General features: G+C 45.9%; 3 protein-coding genes across 4 annotated transcripts in view; 1 reads left to right on the top strand and 2 right to left on the bottom strand.

Moving 5' to 3' along the window:
• The window catches only part of LOC148332844 (protein tyrosine phosphatase type IVA 1), a 7918-nt gene extending 1178 nt beyond the window's left edge, over window positions 1–6740 (bottom strand). The window contains exons 1-6 of one of the 2 annotated variants that reach the window (XM_088303234.1): window positions 6592–6740; window positions 3648–4238; window positions 2616–2708; window positions 1573–1703; window positions 1430–1504; window positions 1–434 (exon numbers count right to left, since the gene is read on the bottom strand). The exon at window positions 1–434 is cut by the window's left edge and continues 1178 nt beyond it. In XM_088303234.1, the coding sequence (XP_088159360.1) occupies window positions 317–434; window positions 1430–1504; window positions 1573–1703; window positions 2616–2708; window positions 3648–3752 (522 nt within the window). In that variant the 5' untranslated portion in view covers window positions 3753–4238; window positions 6592–6740 and the 3' untranslated portion in view covers window positions 1–316. The remainder of the gene's footprint in view (window positions 435–1429; window positions 1505–1572; window positions 1704–2615; window positions 2709–3647; window positions 4239–6591) is intronic. The other variant, XM_088303235.1, reaches the window with a different exon arrangement.
• Window positions 6741–7878: 1138 nt separating this feature from the next.
• LOC148332843 (lengsin-like) lies at window positions 7879–11706 on the top strand. The gene is made up of 4 exons (XM_088303098.1): window positions 7879–8575; window positions 8719–8885; window positions 9179–9718; window positions 10941–11706. Exons 1-4 carry the CDS (start codon window positions 7921–7923, stop codon window positions 11595–11597), a joined length of 2019 nt encoding a protein of 672 aa, XP_088159224.1. The 5' UTR covers window positions 7879–7920; the 3' UTR covers window positions 11598–11706.
• Window positions 11707–12460: 754 nt separating this feature from the next.
• Window positions 12461–19783, bottom strand: LOC148332842 (uncharacterized). Its single transcript, XM_088302818.1, has 4 exons — window positions 17738–19783; window positions 16513–16677; window positions 15338–15462; window positions 12461–14437 (listed from the first exon to the last, which is right to left on the bottom strand). The coding sequence occupies exons 1-4, from the start codon at window positions 18188–18190 to the stop codon at window positions 12583–12585; spliced, it is 2598 nt and encodes an 865-aa protein (XP_088158944.1). The 5' UTR covers window positions 18191–19783; the 3' UTR covers window positions 12461–12582.
• Window positions 19784–21069: the final 1286 nt, after the last annotated feature.

Here is a 21069-nt window from a genome sequence, read left to right as displayed (position 1 = left end):
CATTTGCCACCTTTGAAAACACTCGCAATTGTTCACAGTTCAGTGGGAAAGGATCTTAAGGAACCCACAAAGATGTTAGTGAATTCATTATATTAATTCTTAAAATTAATCGGGCAATTGATCAGCTATTGGTCTTTTACTCTACCAAAGATCGGAAATGGCCTCGTCAAAGTTGGGCCCTACTTGTCGGTCTTACTCGTGCGCTTTCTAGAGAGGACAAAGTGAGTTGTCGTACACGGAGCTAATGTTGGACCTGGAGGAAATGCTGAAATGGTGTTCCCCACGAGGATTTTTGTTATTTATGGGCTGTGAACAACTACTGGATGCAGCAGTTGTTGCGATGGCTGTTGGAATCTTTGAAACGCAGCCGCATCTTTGGACGATATTTCTCCAGGTAGAAGAGCTGCTTGCTGTTGAACGCTCCGCGACGCTTCCTGCATCAAATAAGAAAAAGTACACATAAAACAAGCCGTTACCAGGGCAACTGCAGAACATGGAACATTTTGACAAGAATTAATTCATGTCTGATTTCAGAAGATGAGCCCTTTCAGTAGATTACATTGGGTTGTATTGTAGAAACATGGAATATTAAACAACCTTCTATAGATGTTTAGTGTTAAATTTAGGGCAGTAACAAATGCTTACAGAATTAAATATTCAACATCCACATTAGAGGTATATGACAGAAAAGTAGATCACGACATAACGATTTCATATTGATCGATTTTTAACTAATGAACAAAAAAGGATGGCGGAATTAAGGCTGAATTAGGTCATTTTATCTAAGCACTTAATGCGCTATATAAATAAAGTTGTATTGTATTAAATGTTTCATTGAACATCTTTACAATCTCATTTCAAAACAAATCAGTTTATTACACCTAATGAATCAGCCTCAATTTCTTTAATATACATTTGCTGTGGCAAATCATGTTTTCTCTTCAAATTATTTAGAAGATTCATGTTTGAATGAAGATAACATTTTTATTTGCTATGACGAATGTGAAACACCCTCTGATATCAAATATGATTTTTTTATATATTGAAATCACGTCTTCAATATGGGGCAGCATTTTTAACCAAGTGAAATGACATACAAGTAATTCTGAATAATAAAGAGCAAATGAATGCATTTTGAGAAATATTCAACATTCTAAAGTATGTTTTTAAAATGGACATTCAGAACACGCAATTACACAATCCAAAAGTTGCATTGTGCAAGCAGTTATCTAAGGGGATTTTTTTAGATTTTGAAGACAACTACTTGGGCAACATTGTGTCTATTTGACATTTTTATACACATGCAGTGGTCACATTTGTCCCCATAATGAAGACATTAGGAAAATGCGCAATTTTCATTTAAAAACAGGCTCGTTTTCTGAATGGTTTTGAAGGTTACTGTGACGAAAACATTGCCAATGTGACTCACTGCCGAATAAACTGCACGGCGTCTTCATACTTCATGCCGCACTCAATGAGGGCGAGGGCGACCAGGACGGGAGCTCTGCGGGGGAAAACAAGACGTTTGATTGGAAGCGCGAGGCTTGGAGGCGGCTCGGGTTGAGCGCTCACCTGCCGAGGCCGGCCACACAGTGCACGGCCACACAGCAGCCCGGCTCCTCGCGGAACTTGAGCTTGAGCAGGTTGAGCCAGTCGTCCACGATCTGGTTGGAGGGAGGAGCACCATCGTCAAACGGCCAGTCCTGTGCAAGAGCGGAGAGAGAAGGCCAACCGCAAGAATAAAAACTTGGAGAACAGAAGTTGTGAAGAGGATTGCTACGCTGGCTCCCTCTACTGGCACCTGAGAGAATCACTGCCTAAGATCAACAGGGTGTCCTTCGGGTTCCCCGGTTTCCTCCCACATTCCAAAAACATGCATGGCAGGTTGATTGAAGACTCTAAATTGCCCTTAGGTATGAGTGTGAGTGCGGATGGTTGTTCGACGATGCCCTGCAATTGGCTGGCAACCCGTTCAGGGTGTCCCCCGCCTACTGCCCGAAGATAGCTGGGATAGGCTCCAGCACCCCCGCAACCCTCGTGAGGAGAAGCGGTACAGAAAATGGATGGATATCACCGATTCATTATTACCCTATTATTTTGATATTAAATACATTTGTTTGAAGATTCAAAGACCACTTGTAATATTTAAATCTGGTTATTTCTAATATAACTAGACACCAGGACTACTTGTTCAGTTCACCTTCAGCGCTCTTACTTTCTTATGCAATGTTGTTGTTGTGTTTTTTCAGGAGCGCCTTTAGCGTATTAGCGCCACAACGCACCGGTTGCCTTTGTTGTTCCCAAAAGCAGAGGGACCCTAAGCTTTTGGTTATTGTTGTTGTGCCGTTTCAAAGTGTCTAACATATCGCAGACTTCCATAGTGGAGTACGAATACATTTGACTGCAGATTGTGCTGCTTATTTGTGAGGGGAAAAAACATTTATTGGCATTGCTTTGTTTCTCTGTGTTGTTGCGCCATTACTTATAAAGTTGATGTTTGTAATTACACTGACCGATGCCAATTTCCTTTCGCCATTCGACGGAGTCTTGCACTAGACAGTGGCATGAAACTAGAGGACTTTCTTTGAGCAAAGCTATCGAACCGCGTGACTCACCAGGACTTGAATTCCCTCTTTCACCACCGGAGCGGCGTCGTAAGTGGCCTCACACACCCTCACCGCTGTGGTCACACCGTACTTCTTCAGCTCCTGCAGATGACAACGCATGTCAAACACAAACGTCGCTACAAATGCCCCTCTGCAGGGGGTGGGCACCATTGTTGCACACTCAACACTCACATGCATACACACACACAAACACACCCCCCCACACACACACACACTCACCCCCCCACACACTCACATATATATATTAGTGATAGACAATTATCGTCAGGGCCGATATCTGGCATTTTGCCAATTATCGTAATTAATGGAAAACCACAAAATATTAAGTGGATTTTAAATCAAAGACTGTTCTAATAGCTTTTTGTGATCCTTGAATACGATCTAAACGGTGTCAGGCATTTTCCTTAGAAACAATTCTCAAAACGTATACATTTAGTAGTGCCAACAAGCTGCACACTCCGGCGTTGGTGTGCAAGGCTCAATGGAAACTTGAGCACGGTGTTTTGTTCTGAGATCATGTGCTAAAGATGTACAGCTGATATGGTACAGTGTTTGAATTTGGATTTGCAAGATATGCAAATTATTTTGTTACGTAAATAAAACTGATATTAATATCTATATACACACACACACACAGAGGTGCTTGTTATTTCACTCTATTTTCCAGTCAATAAATTTGCCTTGCCAAGTCAAGTCTTTAGGTCATATCGTTTCAATGGTTTTCGCAAGTTTAATGCGGTGACTCGGGGGAGCGCTCAGATTTTGGTCCGCACGAGATTACTGGTGGATATTTAAGTGATACCGATTGGAGAGTGGGTCGCAGACAAAACACAAAGGTCGGGGAGATCTTAAGAAACAATAAACTTCAACTGTTTATTCTCCTTTCAAGGCATGTTTTGGACCAGATTTTCGAAAGGCAAAAAAAAAAAAAAAAAAACTTCACTGAAAAGGCGAAAGACGTTTCTCCAGAACCCATCATTTGTATCATGTGGCCAACAGTAGAAGCTCGACAAGACTCACCTCGATGAACTTGTTGAGGGTGGCATTGGTGGGGTTGTGAGTGATGAGGAACCTCATGTTCTTGTAGGTGATCTCCACTGGCGCGGGTCTGTTCATGCGCGCCATGATGACAGTAGAAGACAGGAAAAACCAAAAACAAAAAAAAAGGCAAGATGGCTTCGGCGCAAGGGGAGAGCTCGAGACGCTAAACGTAAACAGTTTGGCGTGGTGGGACGGGAATCCTCCGGGCGGCGGTGGGAGGAGGCGTCTCGTCAAGGGGGTGGCGGGCAGTCGGGCGTGTGTGCACGGGGAAGATGGGGCAACAAAACGAGGCGGATTCCACCTTGCTCGTGGCCGGGCGGGAGCCAACGGGGAGGGGCGGGGCGCAGAGGATCAAGTTACCCCATCCAGGCAGAGTTGCCGCTGGTTGCGGGAGGCGTCCCGCTCGAGCCGACGTCGGGGGGCTCTCTCCTTCTGAGGCTCGGGCGCGTCCAGGCGGTTGTGGAGTTGGCCCGTTCACTCGTCTGCATAAGCGGCGTGCTGAGCCTGGCAGTAGTCTCCGCTGCCCTTCAGAAACTCCATAAATGTGCGACCCAGAACACCACAGAACTGCTGCGGGGCGACATCAACACCAAATGTTAATTCAACACCTTACAGCAGCTGCGCAATGTCAAAACAACATTTTTGTCTCCTGTACAAATACAGTGGAAGGTAGACCTGGGAGTAGGGCTGGATGATTTTGAAAAATATTCTTCTTGCGACGCCCCGCCCCATAGTAGCGAATGTGATTTTACGTGCAATTATTTGTACAAGGTCATGTATATGCAGTGGGAGAAACAAGTATTTAGTCAGACACCAATTGTGCAAGTTTTCACATTTAAAAAGATGAGAGGCCTATAATTGTCCTCATGGGTATACCTCGACTATCCATTATACAAGCCGCTTCTCCTCGGGCATGTGGGACACTATCCTACCTATCTTCAGAACTGGTTGCCAGACAATTGCAGGGTCCACAAAGACAAACAAACATTCACACTCACTGGTTTTGACAAGACTGACTTTGGTCGGTATAACATTGTTAGAAGTGGGTCACTGTCGAGAGCAATTGTGTTACACCATGGACCAAATGAATTACGACGAAAGATTTGTGACTCCACAAGCACACTAAAGAAACGCAAAGTTAAAACGCACTCAGAAAACTCTCACAGGGTTGAGTGCGCATGGGCGAGCAAGTTATGAAACATGACAGCCAGGATGCACGATAGTCACTTAAAATTCAGAGTAGAGGCTTGAAGCCTGCACCATGCCTACATTTGCGACAATATCACAAATAGTATGTGTAGGACAATTTATAAAACTGTCCTGTGAAAAGATCGCATCTGAATTTGTTGCCATGACAATCGTGTACCTAATAACATTGCTAGATGCAACATTTACACAAATGGCATACCTATAGTGCAGAGTGACGAATGTGGCACAAATCTACTTATATCAAATAAAATATTCCCTCTCCCCCATTTTGACTGCTGTAGTAAACACCTTTTCTCATTACGATAACTCGAGCAGTTGGCAATGATGCATCAGTACTGCACAACATATGTCAATGTGGAATAATCTGAGACATTTAAGTAACAAATATTCCCAAAAATCAGTGAATGTCTAGACATAATTTGAGGTTCTTCATTGTTAAATATTGCTGTAGAATATCCTTGCACAATGTGTTTACAGATGGATGAAGCAATTTAAATTTTAAACAGGAGCTATTGTTGACAAACGCTGTCTATTGATCATTGTTCTGTGAAGCAAGTGCAGATTAACAAAAAAGTGGTATTGAACATCCCAATAAGAATTTTTTTTTTAGTGGAGGGTGAGACTTTTTGTTGGGCTTCAATTGTCATTTGTGTCAGGTCTCAGTCCCGTGCAATTAGCAGCAAAACACTAACTTAGCAAGAACTTAGGAAGAATTTAAGATTCAAAGTCTTCTGGGACTTGTTCAAAAGTTCCAGAGCGTCTGAACTTGCCTTGACCATGTCAATGGCAATTGAGCATCGCTATCTTCATTAGACGGTGTACCTAATGAAATGTCCCAGGGGGGCTTGGTCAGGTCGCGCGCATGCTCCGTTTGGCCCACGACATCCATGAGCTTCATTTGAATGGCGGTTGCTTGTCGTCATCGCGACAAGCAAGCTGTGCCGTGACGTCACCACTGCCGGCAAGTGTGTCATCAAGCTCTCAACACCAGCCACTTGTTCTTGACCAAAGTCGACATTTCTGGTGCCCTTTTTTTTTATTTATTTTATAAGACGCAAACCGTCTTGTTTCAACAGAAGAATACACGTCACGATATCGGCCGGCTAAATGCGCCATTGTCCGGTTTAAACTGCATCTGGACAACATGGCGCCTCAAGTGACTAAAGAAGGAAGCGAGAGACGCCATATGCAAAAACGCGCACAAATCTCGGATTTGACACAGCAGGTTTTCCTGATGAGTCGCTCGAGTTGTGGAAGAAATGTCAAAACAAACAAACAAACAAAAAAAAGCATACGGGGACGTTGGCCTTTCTGCCGCCGCCATGTTGAGCCGTCCGTCACGCGCCCTACAAACCAAATGTCGCCGAACATGGCGCCTCGTCAAAACCACAATGAGAGAAGAGAAAAAAATAGGCTAAGTACCTGCCCGTTTTGATCCCATACAAAGCAGGCGAATCTTATTTTTGGAACACCTCATCGGCGTCCAATGAGCGAAAAACTGCCAACATTTAATTATATGCTCGTGTCTACAAACTCAATTTGCAACCTTGAGCTCTCACACAAGTACACCCCCATAGCCGGCTCCAAAACAACCAGAGTTCATAGCAGCAACGCGGCCGTGATTTTTATTCTTACATTTTTTTAATCAGGCTTGACACTCGTTCGGGTGCAAACTTGACACATACAGAAAAACGATTAAAAAAATGTTACTCACTGGGATATGCTTACTCATTGAAGATTGTAACTTGATCATACAGCCAGTCCACAGGGGGGGAAACGTCAAGCGATTAAATGCTTCTTCACCATAAGAGGCAGTCGTTTACGTGTCCGAGTGAAGCACAAAGCCTCCGCAATCAAGGAAGCTAAGCAAAGTACTTCCTGTCGTGACCTTCAAAAGAAGACGATGTTTTGTTCGGAAAATGGCATTACAGCCTAAATCAATAAATCAATAGAAGTCGGCTGTTGTTATTTCAATGTGAGTAGTAATATTATATTAATTATCCCCCACCCGACGGTTGTTTCTCTTTAGGGGCGCCATACGAGTTTATTTTGAAGGACAGCTCCGCAGGCATGTCGTCATTTCTTCTGATGCAACCTTGATGCAGCTTTTCAAACCCCACCCTGAAAAAAAGTCACGTTTTTTTTAATCAATATATTTTTAAATCTCTTTTTCATTATATTCCAAGTCAAATGACCTGTAAATAAAAGACTATGCAAAATTTCCATTACATATTCTCTCTTAATTGTCCTCTGTTGTACAGCAGGGGAAATAGCCAGTTAAAAATGTGAAATAAATAAATACACGCACACAAGCCTAATACATTTTCAGCCACGATTGTCTTTTTGTTTGAAACCCACTTGTTGTACCACGAGTCAAATTGATGATTTAAAACAGCAACGAGACATTTCTCCCCAAAATTCGTATATATATATATATATATATATATATATATATATATATATATATATATATTATTATTTTTTTTTTTTTTAAGGTGATGTGTCTTGTTTACTTGAAATACTGTTTTCAAAACTTCCAAGACAAATGACTGATGGACAGGAAATTCAGGAGCAATTAAGGAATTAAATGCAATGTTGAGAGAAATTGTGTCCCACAGTGCATGAGAGGGAGACATTTTAATCCAAAGTGCATCAATAAAAAAGTAGCTTTACGTGCTCCTGGTACATTCCCGTTGTCTCGGCGCACAAGCCTCAATTTGGCTGCCGTCTTTCTAGAAGGCTAAAAGCAGCTGAGCTCGGCATTTTCGCACTACTGGGACACAAAAGGCTGCCGAATGGAAACCAACGGCAAACAATCGTATTGAAGTTATGTCGCTTCTGTGTCTGGCAACCACTGGTCGGCGGGTGGATGCCGGTCAGGCCCGAGTTGGACATCAAAGGATTGTGTGGGGCGGGGTATGCAAAAAAAAAAGAAGCTTCCAATGCGTCACCATTGTACCAATTGTGTATAAAAAATAATGTGCCAGTGAGCTTCTCACTTCACAATCAAATCCCATAAAGCAGCTTTGATGAAAGGCCACAAATGAATGATTCTGAAGATTCCAAGGTGACCACTCCGCACTGCATCGAATCAATCCACGACGTGCAAAGCGAAAGCCCAAATAGGAGCCAAGACCAAATGGACGGCACTGGGATGAGCGTGGCGAGCCAGAAGGGGGTGAGGGTGACAGGAAAATACACACCACCCATCGACTGGCTTGATAGCCGAGGCTCAAAGAAACCTCCGGACTCTCCTATCTGCGGCTTACCTCCACCTGAGCCATTTGACCAGCCTAGGCTGGAGGGACCAGACGTCGAGGAGGACTTGATTCGGGTGCCTCCAAGTAAGGCTCCGCTCAGGCAGACTGTGGAGGAACTGAAGAGCTTCCTGAGGGACGGACCGATTCTCCACCCCGGGGGAAGTCCTTACTCCTACCTGCACGGGGGCAGCAGCGGCGAGCCCGGCCGGCAGCAGAGCGACGTCAGCCCACAAAGAGTGTTCAGTACCTTCAAACCTCAGCCTGATGCTTCTAGAAAGGGGCCCGGCTCCAGAGAGAACTCTGCTATTCACGTACCGCTCATCATGGAGTCATCCAGCTCGTTTAGGCCTGACGCCAACTCAAACAGACAGCCAGAATTCCCGACTAGCACATGCAACAGCAGAGGCTCCCGTGGAGAGACCAAAGTACCTCATACAGGTCGGTATTGACAGATTTACCACTGGGATTGTGTCGACGTTTTGGAGAAACGGGGATGAATAGTTTTCAGACACGAGCGTTACGTCATTCATTCTGAGGTTCTCTCGGTGAGACGCGCAATCGTTTGGAATTCTTGTTTGCAGATAACGGAAAAGAGAGCCTGGACACATCAGGGAATCGGCGGTTCATCTCCAGCATGGAGACCATCAAGCAGCAGATTGCCAGGGACAGCATCAACTTTGTACGATTCGAAGCCACCGACCTGCACGGGGTGTCCAGATCCAAGACCGTGCCTGTCCGCTTCTTCCATGTAATCACCTCCAGATATTCCTCAATCCATCCATCCTTCACCAACCAACAATCCATCCGACATTTTATACAACCAACGATCAATCAAACCATCTAATGTTCCACCCAACAATCTGTCCATCCATTCCTCTGTTTAACAATCCATAAAGTCATCCGTCCGTCTCGACTTGTGGCTGGTGATTTGCGCAAAGGGCGTAAAAGGCGGCCCTCTTTGCATCTCACTGCACAACTGAGGACCTCATCATCCATAAGAAAATTGCTACAGCATTCGTACGGTTTGATTGTTTTTGCCAGGAAAAGGCGGTGTACGGTATCCCGATGCCGAGGAGCTACCTGGAACTGACGCTGAGTCCCAAGAGCAACGAGGTCGACCACGCCAACGCCGCCAACTTCAGCAGTGACATCCTCCTGATCCCGGACCTGTCCACTTTCCGGATCCTCCCGTGGGCCGAGCAGACGGCGAGGGTCATCTGCGACCCGTGCACAGTGACGGGCAGTCCCCTGCGGACGTCCCCTCGCCTGCAGGCCAAGCAACTCCTGAGCCAGCTCCAGAGCTTGGGCTTCTCCTTGCACTCGTCCTTCACCTACGAGTGTTGCGTCCTGGGGGCGCCGGACCGCGTCGGGCCCAAGACGCTGCTGTTTCCTGCCACCACGCTGCTGGGTAATCACGACCTGCCCTTCTTCCAGCAGCTGGTGGAAGGCATGTACTGCATGGGCGCCGACGTAGACAGCATGGCCTCAGCCAGCGGGCCAGGTCAGATGGAGATCAACCTGAGGCCTGAATTTGGCATCGCGGCGGCCGACAGTGCCTTCACCTTCCGCACCGGCATCAAGGTTCAAAGTTAATTCAGTTCAATCAGTCAGCGTGGTGGAATGGCAATATAAAGAAAGCAACAAGACACAAACACGCGTTCAAAAAGGCGTGTAATTGTCTGCAGACGCCACAAGGTGGCAGAAAAACACTTTTCTAAAAAGGCCCGATTAAAAGAAGCTCTTCTTCTGGGATTGTTATCAGTGCTTGACACTACCAGAAGGAAGCAAAGCTATTTTTATCTTGGACTTGGGTGTGACCAAAGCAAATAGCTAATAAAGAAGATGAAATCCTCCTCAAAATCCGAATCGAATTTGCGAATGCTGAAACACAAATATGCGGGGATTCACTGTGCACCAAAATTGGCATGAGAAAATAAATTGATCGCTTGCGACAAACTTAATTCAGTCCTCAAATCTTTTTATACTGAGGAAATGAATTGAAAAGCCGTTGATCTGCGCCGTTCTCCAGAAAATCACCTACAAAAAACTCTATTCATTTCATTTGATTTTTTTGCATGTGAAAATGATTATGATAATGAACTTTTTGATTTTTAATAACCTGTGATATAACAGGATGGTTGCAATAATAATATAAATAATGTAGCATATTTTTAATTTTTTTATGAAAGAATGATAGTCTTGCACTGTCCGAAAAAACAAACAATTTCTATTGCGCAATTGCCGTTACGACTTTAATATTCATGTGTTGGATGCGAGCCCTTAAGGGGCATGGCCTAGTGAGCGACATCACGAGCAGACGTCGGCTTGCTCACTTCGTGTGCCTGTGAGTGCCGGCCGCCTCTCGTGTTGTGATCAAGAGCAGCTCCTCAAATTGCATTTGTATGTTTGACCGTTGGTCGTCTTTACTGCACAGCTGAAATTGCATCGGCAACTGTGGCTCTCCTTGCACACATCTCCGGGCATTCGTGCTGTATTTGCACTTGCCCGCCCCCCATATCGCTTAAGCAGCTGCGTATCAGAAGCTCATTAAAAACTTAAAAAAAACAAAAAACGTTTTCAATCACTAAACAAACAAACGAAAGAAGCAAGGCTCATGTATGTACTCAATGTATTTCAGTTTTCTTCGGTAATGGTTAAAACGTAGGACTTAGATAACAAACCGTTTCTCTTCTTTCTACTCCTTTTTGGATGGTCAGAATATGACGTTTCAGTGTGGAATATCCACTGAAAAGTCTTGTTGTGTCTTTGTTTTTGTGCTGCATGCTTGGAACGCAATTGAAAGGAGATGGCCCGCAAACACAGCTACATCGCGAGCTTCTTCACGGACGACGGCCTCTACAACGCCGGCGTGCTCTCCCACAGTCTATGGGACGCCAACGGACGGCGTAGCCTGTTCCAAAGCGGGGAGAAGGCGGCGGGCGAGCTGTCCGACATCGGCCGCAAGTGGCTCGCCGGGCTCCTGACGCACTCGGCCGCCCTCAGCTGCCTCATGTCGCCGGGTCTCGGGTGCCGCAGTCACATGGCCAAGGCCGTCAAGGACCCCAAGCGGATGCTGTACGCAACCTACGGCTGCAACGACAACAGCAGCTCCTTCAACGTCAAGTCCCACGGCGGACGCGAGACCCACATCGACAACAAGCTGGGCTCGGCCATGGCGAACCCGTACGTGGTTCTGGCCGCCACCGCCGCCGCCGGATTGGATGGCATCCGGCGCAACCTGAGCATCGAGGGCGGCATACACAAGGCGCCCAGTCAGCAGAAGGAATTTGCCATTCCCGTCAAGCTGGACGATGCCCTGGAGGCGCTGGGCGAGGACCACGTCATCCGCAGTGCTCTGGGCGAGCCCTTTGTCCAGTACTTCATCGCCATGAAGAAGTTTGAGATTGAGACCCAGGAACTGGATGACGAGAGGAACAAGTGCTTGGAATACTTTATCTAAAATGTTGCCACCGTTTTCCACAATCAAATCAAAGCACAAAATGTTTTCCAACGGATACATCATTGCTAGCATGTAACATGTAACAAATAAAGGTGACGTGATACACTGATGTGGAAAACGCCTCCCTTGATGTGTTCTATTGACAGAAGAAAAGCAAGAAGCAGAAATGACGTCTATTTGCGCCACAATGGTGTCCATGCGTCAATTCCGGCCTCGACAAGTCAAGATGGCGGTAAACAAACTCGGCGCTCATTGAAATTCGGGTGGTTGTCTTTTGATTTCTTTTGGATTTCAAAATGAGATGAAATGTTGTTTGACTACTCTAACAATCTGCCTGCAGACGCAAAAGTGACAGAAATCGGACGTAATTAGTCTAATGTTGGACGAATGTCCTTACTAACAGCCAAGCGGCATTTGGGGGAACGATGCAACGAAATTAGTGAGATGTGGAGTATGGGAGCCCGCAAATATATCATTGACACACCCAAGTCATTTTTTTTACGCCATCAACATCAGCGATAGGCAGTTACGCCTTCTCGGATGACCGAACATAATCAAGATTTATTTTGATTATATTTATGGTAATAATTATACAATTTTATGATCTACTGTGAGGACCTGCTACAGAAAAGGCTTCGCCTAGTCCTCCGCTCCTCCAGCAGAATTTGGTCCACATCCATCCATACATACATGGGACTGTAGCAAAAGTCACTGGTAAGAACGCAGCCAATCAAGAGGCCCAGTGCGCATACAAGTCAATGTACACCTTTGGAGATTCTCGCCACACATTTGACACATTTGTTACATTATTACAAGAGGGCCTTGCTTATTTATTTTAAAAAAATGGTCGGAAAACAAAAAGATGGACTTGGTTGTTTAATTTCACACTTAATGGGCGGGCAGGGACACAAATACAAGATGTTAAAAAGTCACTTTTAAAGCATCTGTCCCTTTTAAGCGACAAAATTCTCCTTCTTCGGGTGTTCTACTTGTTCTTCCCAATGAGATTCCCAACACGCTGCATGAATCGTCCCAGTCTGTTGTCGGCGCCGCTTTGTGTTCGATGCGTCGGATTATCTGAGGGCTGCCCTCCATCTCTTCGCTTGGCTTTGTGCAGAGGGACACTAGAATGGAGCAAGTACTCGTAGCGACTGTAGGCCTTTTCCCGCCGGCTCTCGTGTTCTTCCCGATTTTCACCCGAGCCTTGCTCCGGACCTGCCGCAGCCAGGTTCGGTTTTCGTTTGCTGGAGCGCTGAGACGATAATCGGTGGAAGGCGAATGAAGACTTTGGCTTTTCTTTCTCGACCGCGGACCTGTTGATGGAGTTCTGACTGGTTTTGTGCTCGCTGGCAGAGGTTTTTCCAACGGGAGACGCCCGGGAGTTAGAGCCGACGGAGTTCTGCGATCTCAGTGAGGCCCTCCTCTGGAGAGATTTCTCCTCCTTCTTGAAAGCCTTCTTTTCCTCTGAGCTTTTCACCCTGGTGGAATTCTTCCGCTGAAGCGGCAAATCCTCCCGATGATGATTTTTCACCTCGGAGGCAGTTAAGATCTTTGGAAGAGTTTCCTTGTCATGACAAGGCGACTTCTTGACTTCTTGAGATCCTGAATTTTTCCCAGTCAAGTGCATTTTGGAAGTTTTGTCTTCATTTCTGTTGTTTCTGCCTTTGAGAATCGAATCAGCACCATTGACAGGATGACTGCAACCTTCTTTCTCCTCGGGGATTTCAATTAGAGACTCCATGGTTCTGGGGCGCTGGAGCCCACCGTTGTATTTGAGGGATGAGTCTTTGAGCTTGTCTTCCAGTTGGGCGGCCGAAGTGTTCCTGGCAAGCGGCTCATACCATTCATACGCAGGGGTGGCCTTTTGCTCGGGACCTGTTTGGATGTCAAAGTATGAGGCGGAGTGGTTGCTGTCATCTGCCTGATTTGAATCAACGTCTTTGTGGTTGAAGTCTTGCGGCCGGCCGGCCTCCTCCGCAACATGCTGCCTCACATCAAGGCCTCTCAACGAAGACTTGAACTTGGGCCGGTCCAGACTTTGGTACATGGAACGCAGAGACTCTTGGCTCTGCCTGAGATTGTTGTACTCCTGGAAACTGAGTCTTTTCTGTCGGATCTCGTCCAAGCGGGATTTGATGTCCCTGGATCTGTTGCCGATCCCCTGCGGCTGCTGGTCGTTCAGGCCTGTGCGGCTGCTGTATGGCGACGTCAGTGGGGACAAGGCGTCGCAAGAGCCTTCAAAGTGCACCTGGCTGTTCAGGTAGGTGTCCATCTTCCACTTGTGGAGGGAGGTCTCAGAGTTGAAAGGGATCAGATTCTGGTCAGGACCATAGCGACTTTGGTGTCGGACATGCTGGTAAGTCATCCTGTTGGGCATCAGCAGGCTCGAAGCGGCCCTGTCCGGAACGACAGGCACTCCTATGTCTTTTGTCCCCATCCTCAGCCGAGTCATGGGGTTTAACTTCTGCAGGTCGCCACCAAAACTGTGGCCCCGTGTCATGATGTCGGAAAAGTGGGACAGATGCAGGCGGTCCTGCATGCTGAGGCCCCTGTTCATCATGGCGGCTGCGTCCACGAGCTCGTCCTGAGCCAAACCCCTCATGCCGCGAGTCCGTCGCGATCTCCCGTGAAGTTGATGCAGTGAAAGTTGGCTGGGGTTTGGACTGCGCAAGAACGCCGCGTCTCTCAGGTAGTCCACGCGCGACCGCTCTTTGTACAGCGCTTCGGGGATGCTCGAGCGAGCGTAAAGGCGGCGGAACTCTTCGTCGTAGGAGCTCACAAGCTGACCGGTGACCACGAGGACCATGCTCACGTTAATCTTCTCAAAGGACCACGTGTAGCTGGAAGAAAGGAATGCACTGGTTACCATGTTTTGCTTGCTTGCAACTGCAACTGTTATCAAACGCGCTAAACAAATAAAGTTATATTGGATTGAGCAACGTTGAACCCCCACCAATTGACCATTTTTTTTCCTGTGGAATTGACCGTTGCTATATGCGAAGGCTGCCGTTTTATTGTTGTTGTTGTTAACCTACAAAACTATTAGCATGTTAGTAATTGAGCCATTCTCATGCGAAAGGGTGATCAGCCGTCCACCTTTTTCGACTCTGTCCTCGACGTGTGGGGGTGTTTCATAAATTGATGAAAATGTGCAGTTTTCATTGTTCTTCACCGGACCAGTTGGCATGTGTTGGACATGAATGCCGCTTTGCACAGAAAATGATGGTAGCTGACAGTGTTTCTTGAGACGGAATTCCAGAGAACCTGTCTAGTGGCTGCCTGTGCTGTGCTCAGCAACAGAGGGTGCCAAAATGCCAAAGCACGAGTGCACAAGTGTTGCTTTACTCCCTCAGAAAACATTAAAATTGACATTTTACCAGCACATCCTGAAAAGTTGGGAGCATTTGCTAGCATAATGGTCGCAGTGCCGAACTCTAACTTGATAATCGCGCTCTCGCCTGCTCTCATGAATTTTTTTTATCCAGTCCCGTCCCAATCAGTGATAAAAAGTTAATTTGACGGCCATCCCACGGGATTCCCCAAAAATGTCAGCCTCTATTCTTCAGCACAGGGCAAAATCAATCCTCCTCAGCCGTTTTCAGGTTCCCATCTCGACACGTGTCAGCATTAAAAAACATGTTCTTTTTCAAAAAGTGACATTCTTATCTTGCTGCCTTTGTGTTTGGTTGCTGTGATGCTCAATGTTTGCAAATCGACTGTTGCGTTGGATCAATTCTCACCTGTAGGTTCCGTATAAAACACTGCAGCAATCCACCAGGATGAAGCGTTGCTCCAAACCGCCATGAAACTTGACGCCGGACTGGCAGCGATACTGCTGACCTCTCACCGTCCGGACGCGAATATTCTGATGGCGACAATGACGATAGATGAATATCTCAATTTGAATTTTTTATTTTATTGAACTTTTTTTTAATCACGAGGACCGTGAAGACACAGCGGGTCACATTTATTGATGCGTGACTACTTTTAGCTCCAGCACGTTCGATGCTGTTGACTTTTTTTCAAGTGCAATTCTCGATGAAGAGAGAACGAGTGTAAAAGAGGACATTGAGGGGAGGCGTGTCTCCATGACGGTGGAGCTTGTTGGATCTTGGTGGCGGTCGTTCCACCAAGACTAAACATGCTGCCTGATGTTTTACTGAAGTCGTGTTTGTTCTGCCGTAGTCGATGCTGCTTGACAGGAAAATCCAGACGTGCCGCAAAGAACGCGGAGCGTTCGTCGTCACCTTTTTCACTGTCAAACCCAAACGGCTGTGTTGTGGTATGGAAGAGATGCGATCGCATGAGCAATGGCGTCACATTCGCTGCATTTGGAGACTAAATGGAATTCACAATGTGCCACGACTTGTGCTTTGGGGCGTATTTGTCTGCTGTATGTTTTTAAGATGGACATTTTGACCATTTTCCAAACAGGCAAACTAGTCCTCAAGATTTTTTGCAACGACTACTAAATAGCAAGGCTCAATTATGAAGAATTACATTTTGGAGATCAACTGCAAAAATCTTGAGTTCAGGTCATTGTGTGTGGGTCGAGCCCGGCGGTGAAGTTTTTGCATCTGAAAATGTCCTTTTGATCCGGTTGCAATTAGCGTCTATCGTGAGTAGAGCCACAAAAAAGTCTCAAGAACCCATGCCAGAAAAGAGATGAGAAATCTTCAATTTTGGTTCCATTTGAAGGGTTTGGCAAACGTCTCATAACTCACCTTGCAATCTTTTTAAAGATGTCGCCTCAGAAATCATTTTCACTTGGCAACGAGAACATTTTTACACGTCTATTGTGAGTAGATCCTCAAAACCTCACAATGGATTCAGCCAAGTATTACTCAAGTCGGCTACGGAACGCACATGTGTGTCAGGATGCCGCCTGTCAATCAAGTTGGATTTGAGTTGTCACCTTGAGCTCCTGAATGTTGATGCCTGCCCTGTGCGACATGGCGTGGAAGCTGCCAAAGTGGCCCTCGTCCAGCAGGATGTAGACCACCACCCCCCGCAGCGTGGCGCTCAGAACCTCCTTGAAAATGTCCACGTCCGTGAAGATGTCCATCGCTATGGCAACCATCTTCAAGCACAGTGTGAACACGTGGAAAACAAACAAAAATAAATAAAGCCAAAGCATTGAATTCACAATATCTGTGGATCATTAAAAAAATCCAATACATATATCAGTGGCGGGCGGTCAAGGCCTTCAAGGCCTTCTCTGCTGGCCTCACATAATCAAGAAAAAAAAGGATCCTATTCTTCACATTGATGTCATATTATATCCTAGTGTTGAATTTTTAGGTTAGAGTTTTAATCCAATCAGAATTCCGCTAGCTCGTGTTGCCGGGCAGATTTCACAAGACCAGTAGCACGCACTATTATTTCCAAGGCGTGTCTTCCGTCAAAGTCAATCGGCTTTCAGATTTGATAGACATTTGCGATAGCCAATCAGATCACGAGTAGATGACGGTAAGGCCTTCTCGCTGGCCTTCCGTTGAAAGTGATGAACGCGTCTTGTGATTGGATACGCACTCACAAGGGGGCAGCGCTATGCGAAATCAACACACCCGAAAGACGTAACTGGCGACCGTTCGAAAATCGAAAATATATTCTTGCTTTTTTTTTTTTTTTTTAAACCACAATGGCCGAATGATGGAAAAGCGGGGATTTAATTGCTGATACACTTGAGATGCCATTTTCAAGTCGGACCTTTCAAGAGAAGCTAGGTCGTCCAACACTCACTCAGTACGGTGTAAGTGTGTTTCTGGATATTATTTGTCCAGCCGTAGTGTCATACATGATGCTAATATGAGGGGGACTGATTCAAGTCGGACTAAGTAGGACTTCACTGAAGGCCGACGTGTGAAATGCACGGCCACAGCATATAATGTATAAAAACAATTTCATGTTGAATCAACAGTTTATTTATTTGCACTTAGAGTACCCAAGGTAGAAAAGCGCTATACAAGCGACAGCCCAAATGGTGAATATTGTTAAAAAGTGGAAATGTACGTTTGACAAACTATTGCAATTGAAATGCTCCTAGTTCAAATTGAACTTTGTTTTCTGAACTGCTGTATTTATTACACACGACCATGCGAATTTTGTCACGGTGAGATGAAACCACAGAAAGAGCTCACCTGCTTGGCGTCCTGGATCTGCTTGCGAACCACCTCCTTGATGGTGGGCGTGTTGGCCCGGGGCGGGTGGAAGAGTAAGCTGATGCTCGTGTCCTGGTCCTCCAGAGCCACCTCGGGCCAGCCCAGGTCCAGGTCGGGCACTTCCTCGTCCGATTCCAGCGGGAAGTAGGTGGACGGGCCCAGCTCGCCCCGGGGGCGCCGACCCTCCGGGTCGTCGTCATCCTCTACCAAGGGGGCCTCGGCGTTCTCCAAGATGAAGCGGATCTCCTTCTCGGACAGGAAGTGGTTGATCTGCTCGGCCTGGAGGAAGTCGAGGTAGGCATCCTTGCCTCCGCAGAGCAAAGCGTAGATGGCCAGACGGTAGGACTCCTTGTAGTGAGGATGGATGTAAGGAGGCGGTTCGGCATCCTTCAGAGCTGACAAGCTCGACGCCACAGACTCCTTGGACGCCATCGCATTTGAAAGGCCGCTCTACCAAGTCTCCAACTTTCTCAGTCTCAAAGGCTACTCCTCTGCGTCCAAAAGTTTACTTGACCAAATCTGAAAGTCCACTCTACTCAAGCTACGATTTTCCAAGTCGACAAAGCCAAGATAAAAAGTGCACTTCAGAACGACTACATTTGTCAATGTCCATCTTGCAACACTTCAAGTTCCGTCTACTAAGACCACATGTCCACTGTAGCAAGTCCATTTTACCACATCCATCAAGACTTAAAGCCCACTCTACCAAGTCGACAATCTTTCTGTCTGCTCCACCAGGTCTATAATCTTCAAAGTCTCCTCCTCCAAGCGCAGTAGTCCACTCAACTTGAGTTTGCAAGTCTATTCTACCGCGTCCATAATGTTAGAAGTCCAAAAGTCTACTCTGCAAAGTCTATCAGGTTTGCAAGTCCACTCGAGCAGGTCGACAATGTAGCAGGTCCGCGAGAGCACTCTACAAAGTCTGCAAATCCAATCTATGAAGTCTATGAGTCTAGTCGACCAAGTCTATAAGTCCACTCTACCAAGTCTGATTGTGCACTCTTAAAGTCATATCGAGTCTGTAAGTCCACTCTACACTCTAGCAGGTGTACATGGTTACTCCCCCTCGTTCGGAAGTCGGCAAGATCACTCTTCTTAGTGTCCAGGTCAACAAGTCTTCCATGCCAAAATCCATAAGTCCACTCGACAAGTTCTAGGATCTACCAAGTGTACCCCTCGAGTCTATCATATAAACTTGAAGTCTGCAAGACTACAATGTCCATCGTGTCTGCAAGTTTACCCCCGAAAAAGTTTGAATTGTTGCTGTCGACAAGTTCCGGATATCAAGATGAAAAGTCAACTCCTTAAGTCCTGACTTCTAGCAAGTCTGCTTGTGCACGCTATAAAGTATGCAGGTCTACTCAACCAGGTTTACATCCATCGTCCGTGTGGATACAAGTTTACTCATGCCAAGACAAAAGTCGCCTGACGACAATAAAATGTAGTCTTATTTTTCAATGGAAACGCTATTTCTAAAAAAAAAAAAAAAGCATTTATCAGACACTTATAGTTTGTGAAGTTACAAGTTTCAAGATTTGTTTCATTCTAACTTCCATTTTTCAAGACAACAGGTCTATAAGTCCACTTTAGCAAATCTACACCACCAAATCTATTGCTCTTAAAATTCACTTTTTGAAGAGAAGTCCAATCTACAAAGTCACGTCATCCAAAGACACAAGTCCACTCGACCAAGTCCACAAGTCCACTCCTCCAAGTCGAGGCGTCGACACTCCCAATTGGACTCTCCAAGTCCCTCGTTTGAAGTTGAAGATGATGAAGTTGCATTCGCATGCATGTCACCCACATGAACGGCTTCCGCGATGGCGGCACCCAAGTAGTTTCCCCTTCATTTTTCGTCTTTTCTCCTCGTCTCTTGAATTTTTTTCCCCTTTCAACGTCAGCTTAAAACAGCAGCTAATACGTTGAGCAAAGACGCAAGAACCGGTCGATCCAGTGTGAGTAAACAACGCGGGGCGAGTCTTTTCCTGGAGCACAAACACACACTACTACTTGCCAGAACTTACCGACGGGGCTCTTCAGAGCTGGGGGGGGGGGGGGGGGGACTGGTAGAGTGCTGATGTCAAGTCCTGCAAGGCTTCTTGCAAGTAAGGTTTTGGATCACAACCTGTTGTACCTGCTATCCCCCGAACACCCCCCCCCCCCACACACACACACAGTAACAAGCCTCGCCCACGGCTTTACCGGGAGCAGGTTTGTTCAGATGGCCTGCGGGCCTTACAGACGACACCACAAAACAAAAACCAAGACCAGGTCCATAGATCACAGCCATGGTTTATTGAGGGAGGAAAGCAGAAAGGGAATATTTCTCTCCACTCAACCCCAAAATTGAAAAGCAGCAGGACACTACAAAGTGCCACACATGACATGGGAACATTTTTTTTAAATTGGAGCCATAACGTCGACAGTGTATTTTGCTCATTTGTGTAGACAAAAGGCAAAATTGCGGCCATAAAAATGCAACCCTGCGACCACAATTTAGTAATGTATGAGCAAGATAGCTGTAACGTGTGCAAAATACACTTATCCGTGGCTAGGAAATACTACATGGTGTCTTCAAAATACTCAATTGTGGCCCCTAAATTCCTAAAACATACACAAAATATCTATTTGTGGCCCCTAACTTCTACATTATGCCAACAAAATAATCTATTGTGGCCACAAAATGGGGGTTAATGTGTGCAGAAAATTTGCAAATCAGTGGCCACAACAAAGTATATTGTGCAGACAAAAGGATAAATTGTGGCTGCAAAATAAAAGAATTGTCACCATAAAATACTAAAATGTAGGCGGTCTGCAATTTGCCAAGTTCACTCTACCGGGGCTCCAATCCAATAAGTCCGCTAGTCCAGTCATCGAGTCTACAATCTTCCAAGTCCAAAAGAGTCCACTCTACCAAGTCTACAACATTGCAAGTTGACTACGCTGAGTCTACAATCCACTGTAGAAGAGCTCGAATTGTCCAAGTCTAGTCCTCAAAGCACTCCCGGGGAAATTTCATGCCATCAAAAAAGTATTATGTGCACACAAAATACTAATTTGTGCTCACAAAGTAGTATAATGGCCGGACAAAATGTGAAATTGTGGCCTCAAAATATTACACTGCGACCACAAAAATGTACGTTCAGCCACTAGGCATCTCAGCCAACACCACAAAAACCAAGACCAAGACCATAAATCAGCGCCATTGTTCATTGAGGGAATATATTGCTTCAAATAAAAAAGAAAAACAGCCGGAAACTGTGGAGGCCAAGACATGACGACAGAAGTTTTTGTCCACAACATACTGTTGA

The sequence above is a fragment of the Idiotropiscis lumnitzeri genome, chromosome 8 (genome assembly GCF_059441095.1).
Source record: "Idiotropiscis lumnitzeri isolate Australia: NSW breed Sydney's pygmy pipehorse chromosome 8, RoL_Ilum_1.0, whole genome shotgun sequence".
NCBI lineage: Eukaryota > Metazoa > Chordata > Actinopteri > Syngnathiformes > Syngnathidae > Idiotropiscis > Idiotropiscis lumnitzeri.
The sequence above is the reverse complement of the archived record's forward strand: the minus strand, read 5'-3'. Positions and strand labels throughout refer to the sequence as shown.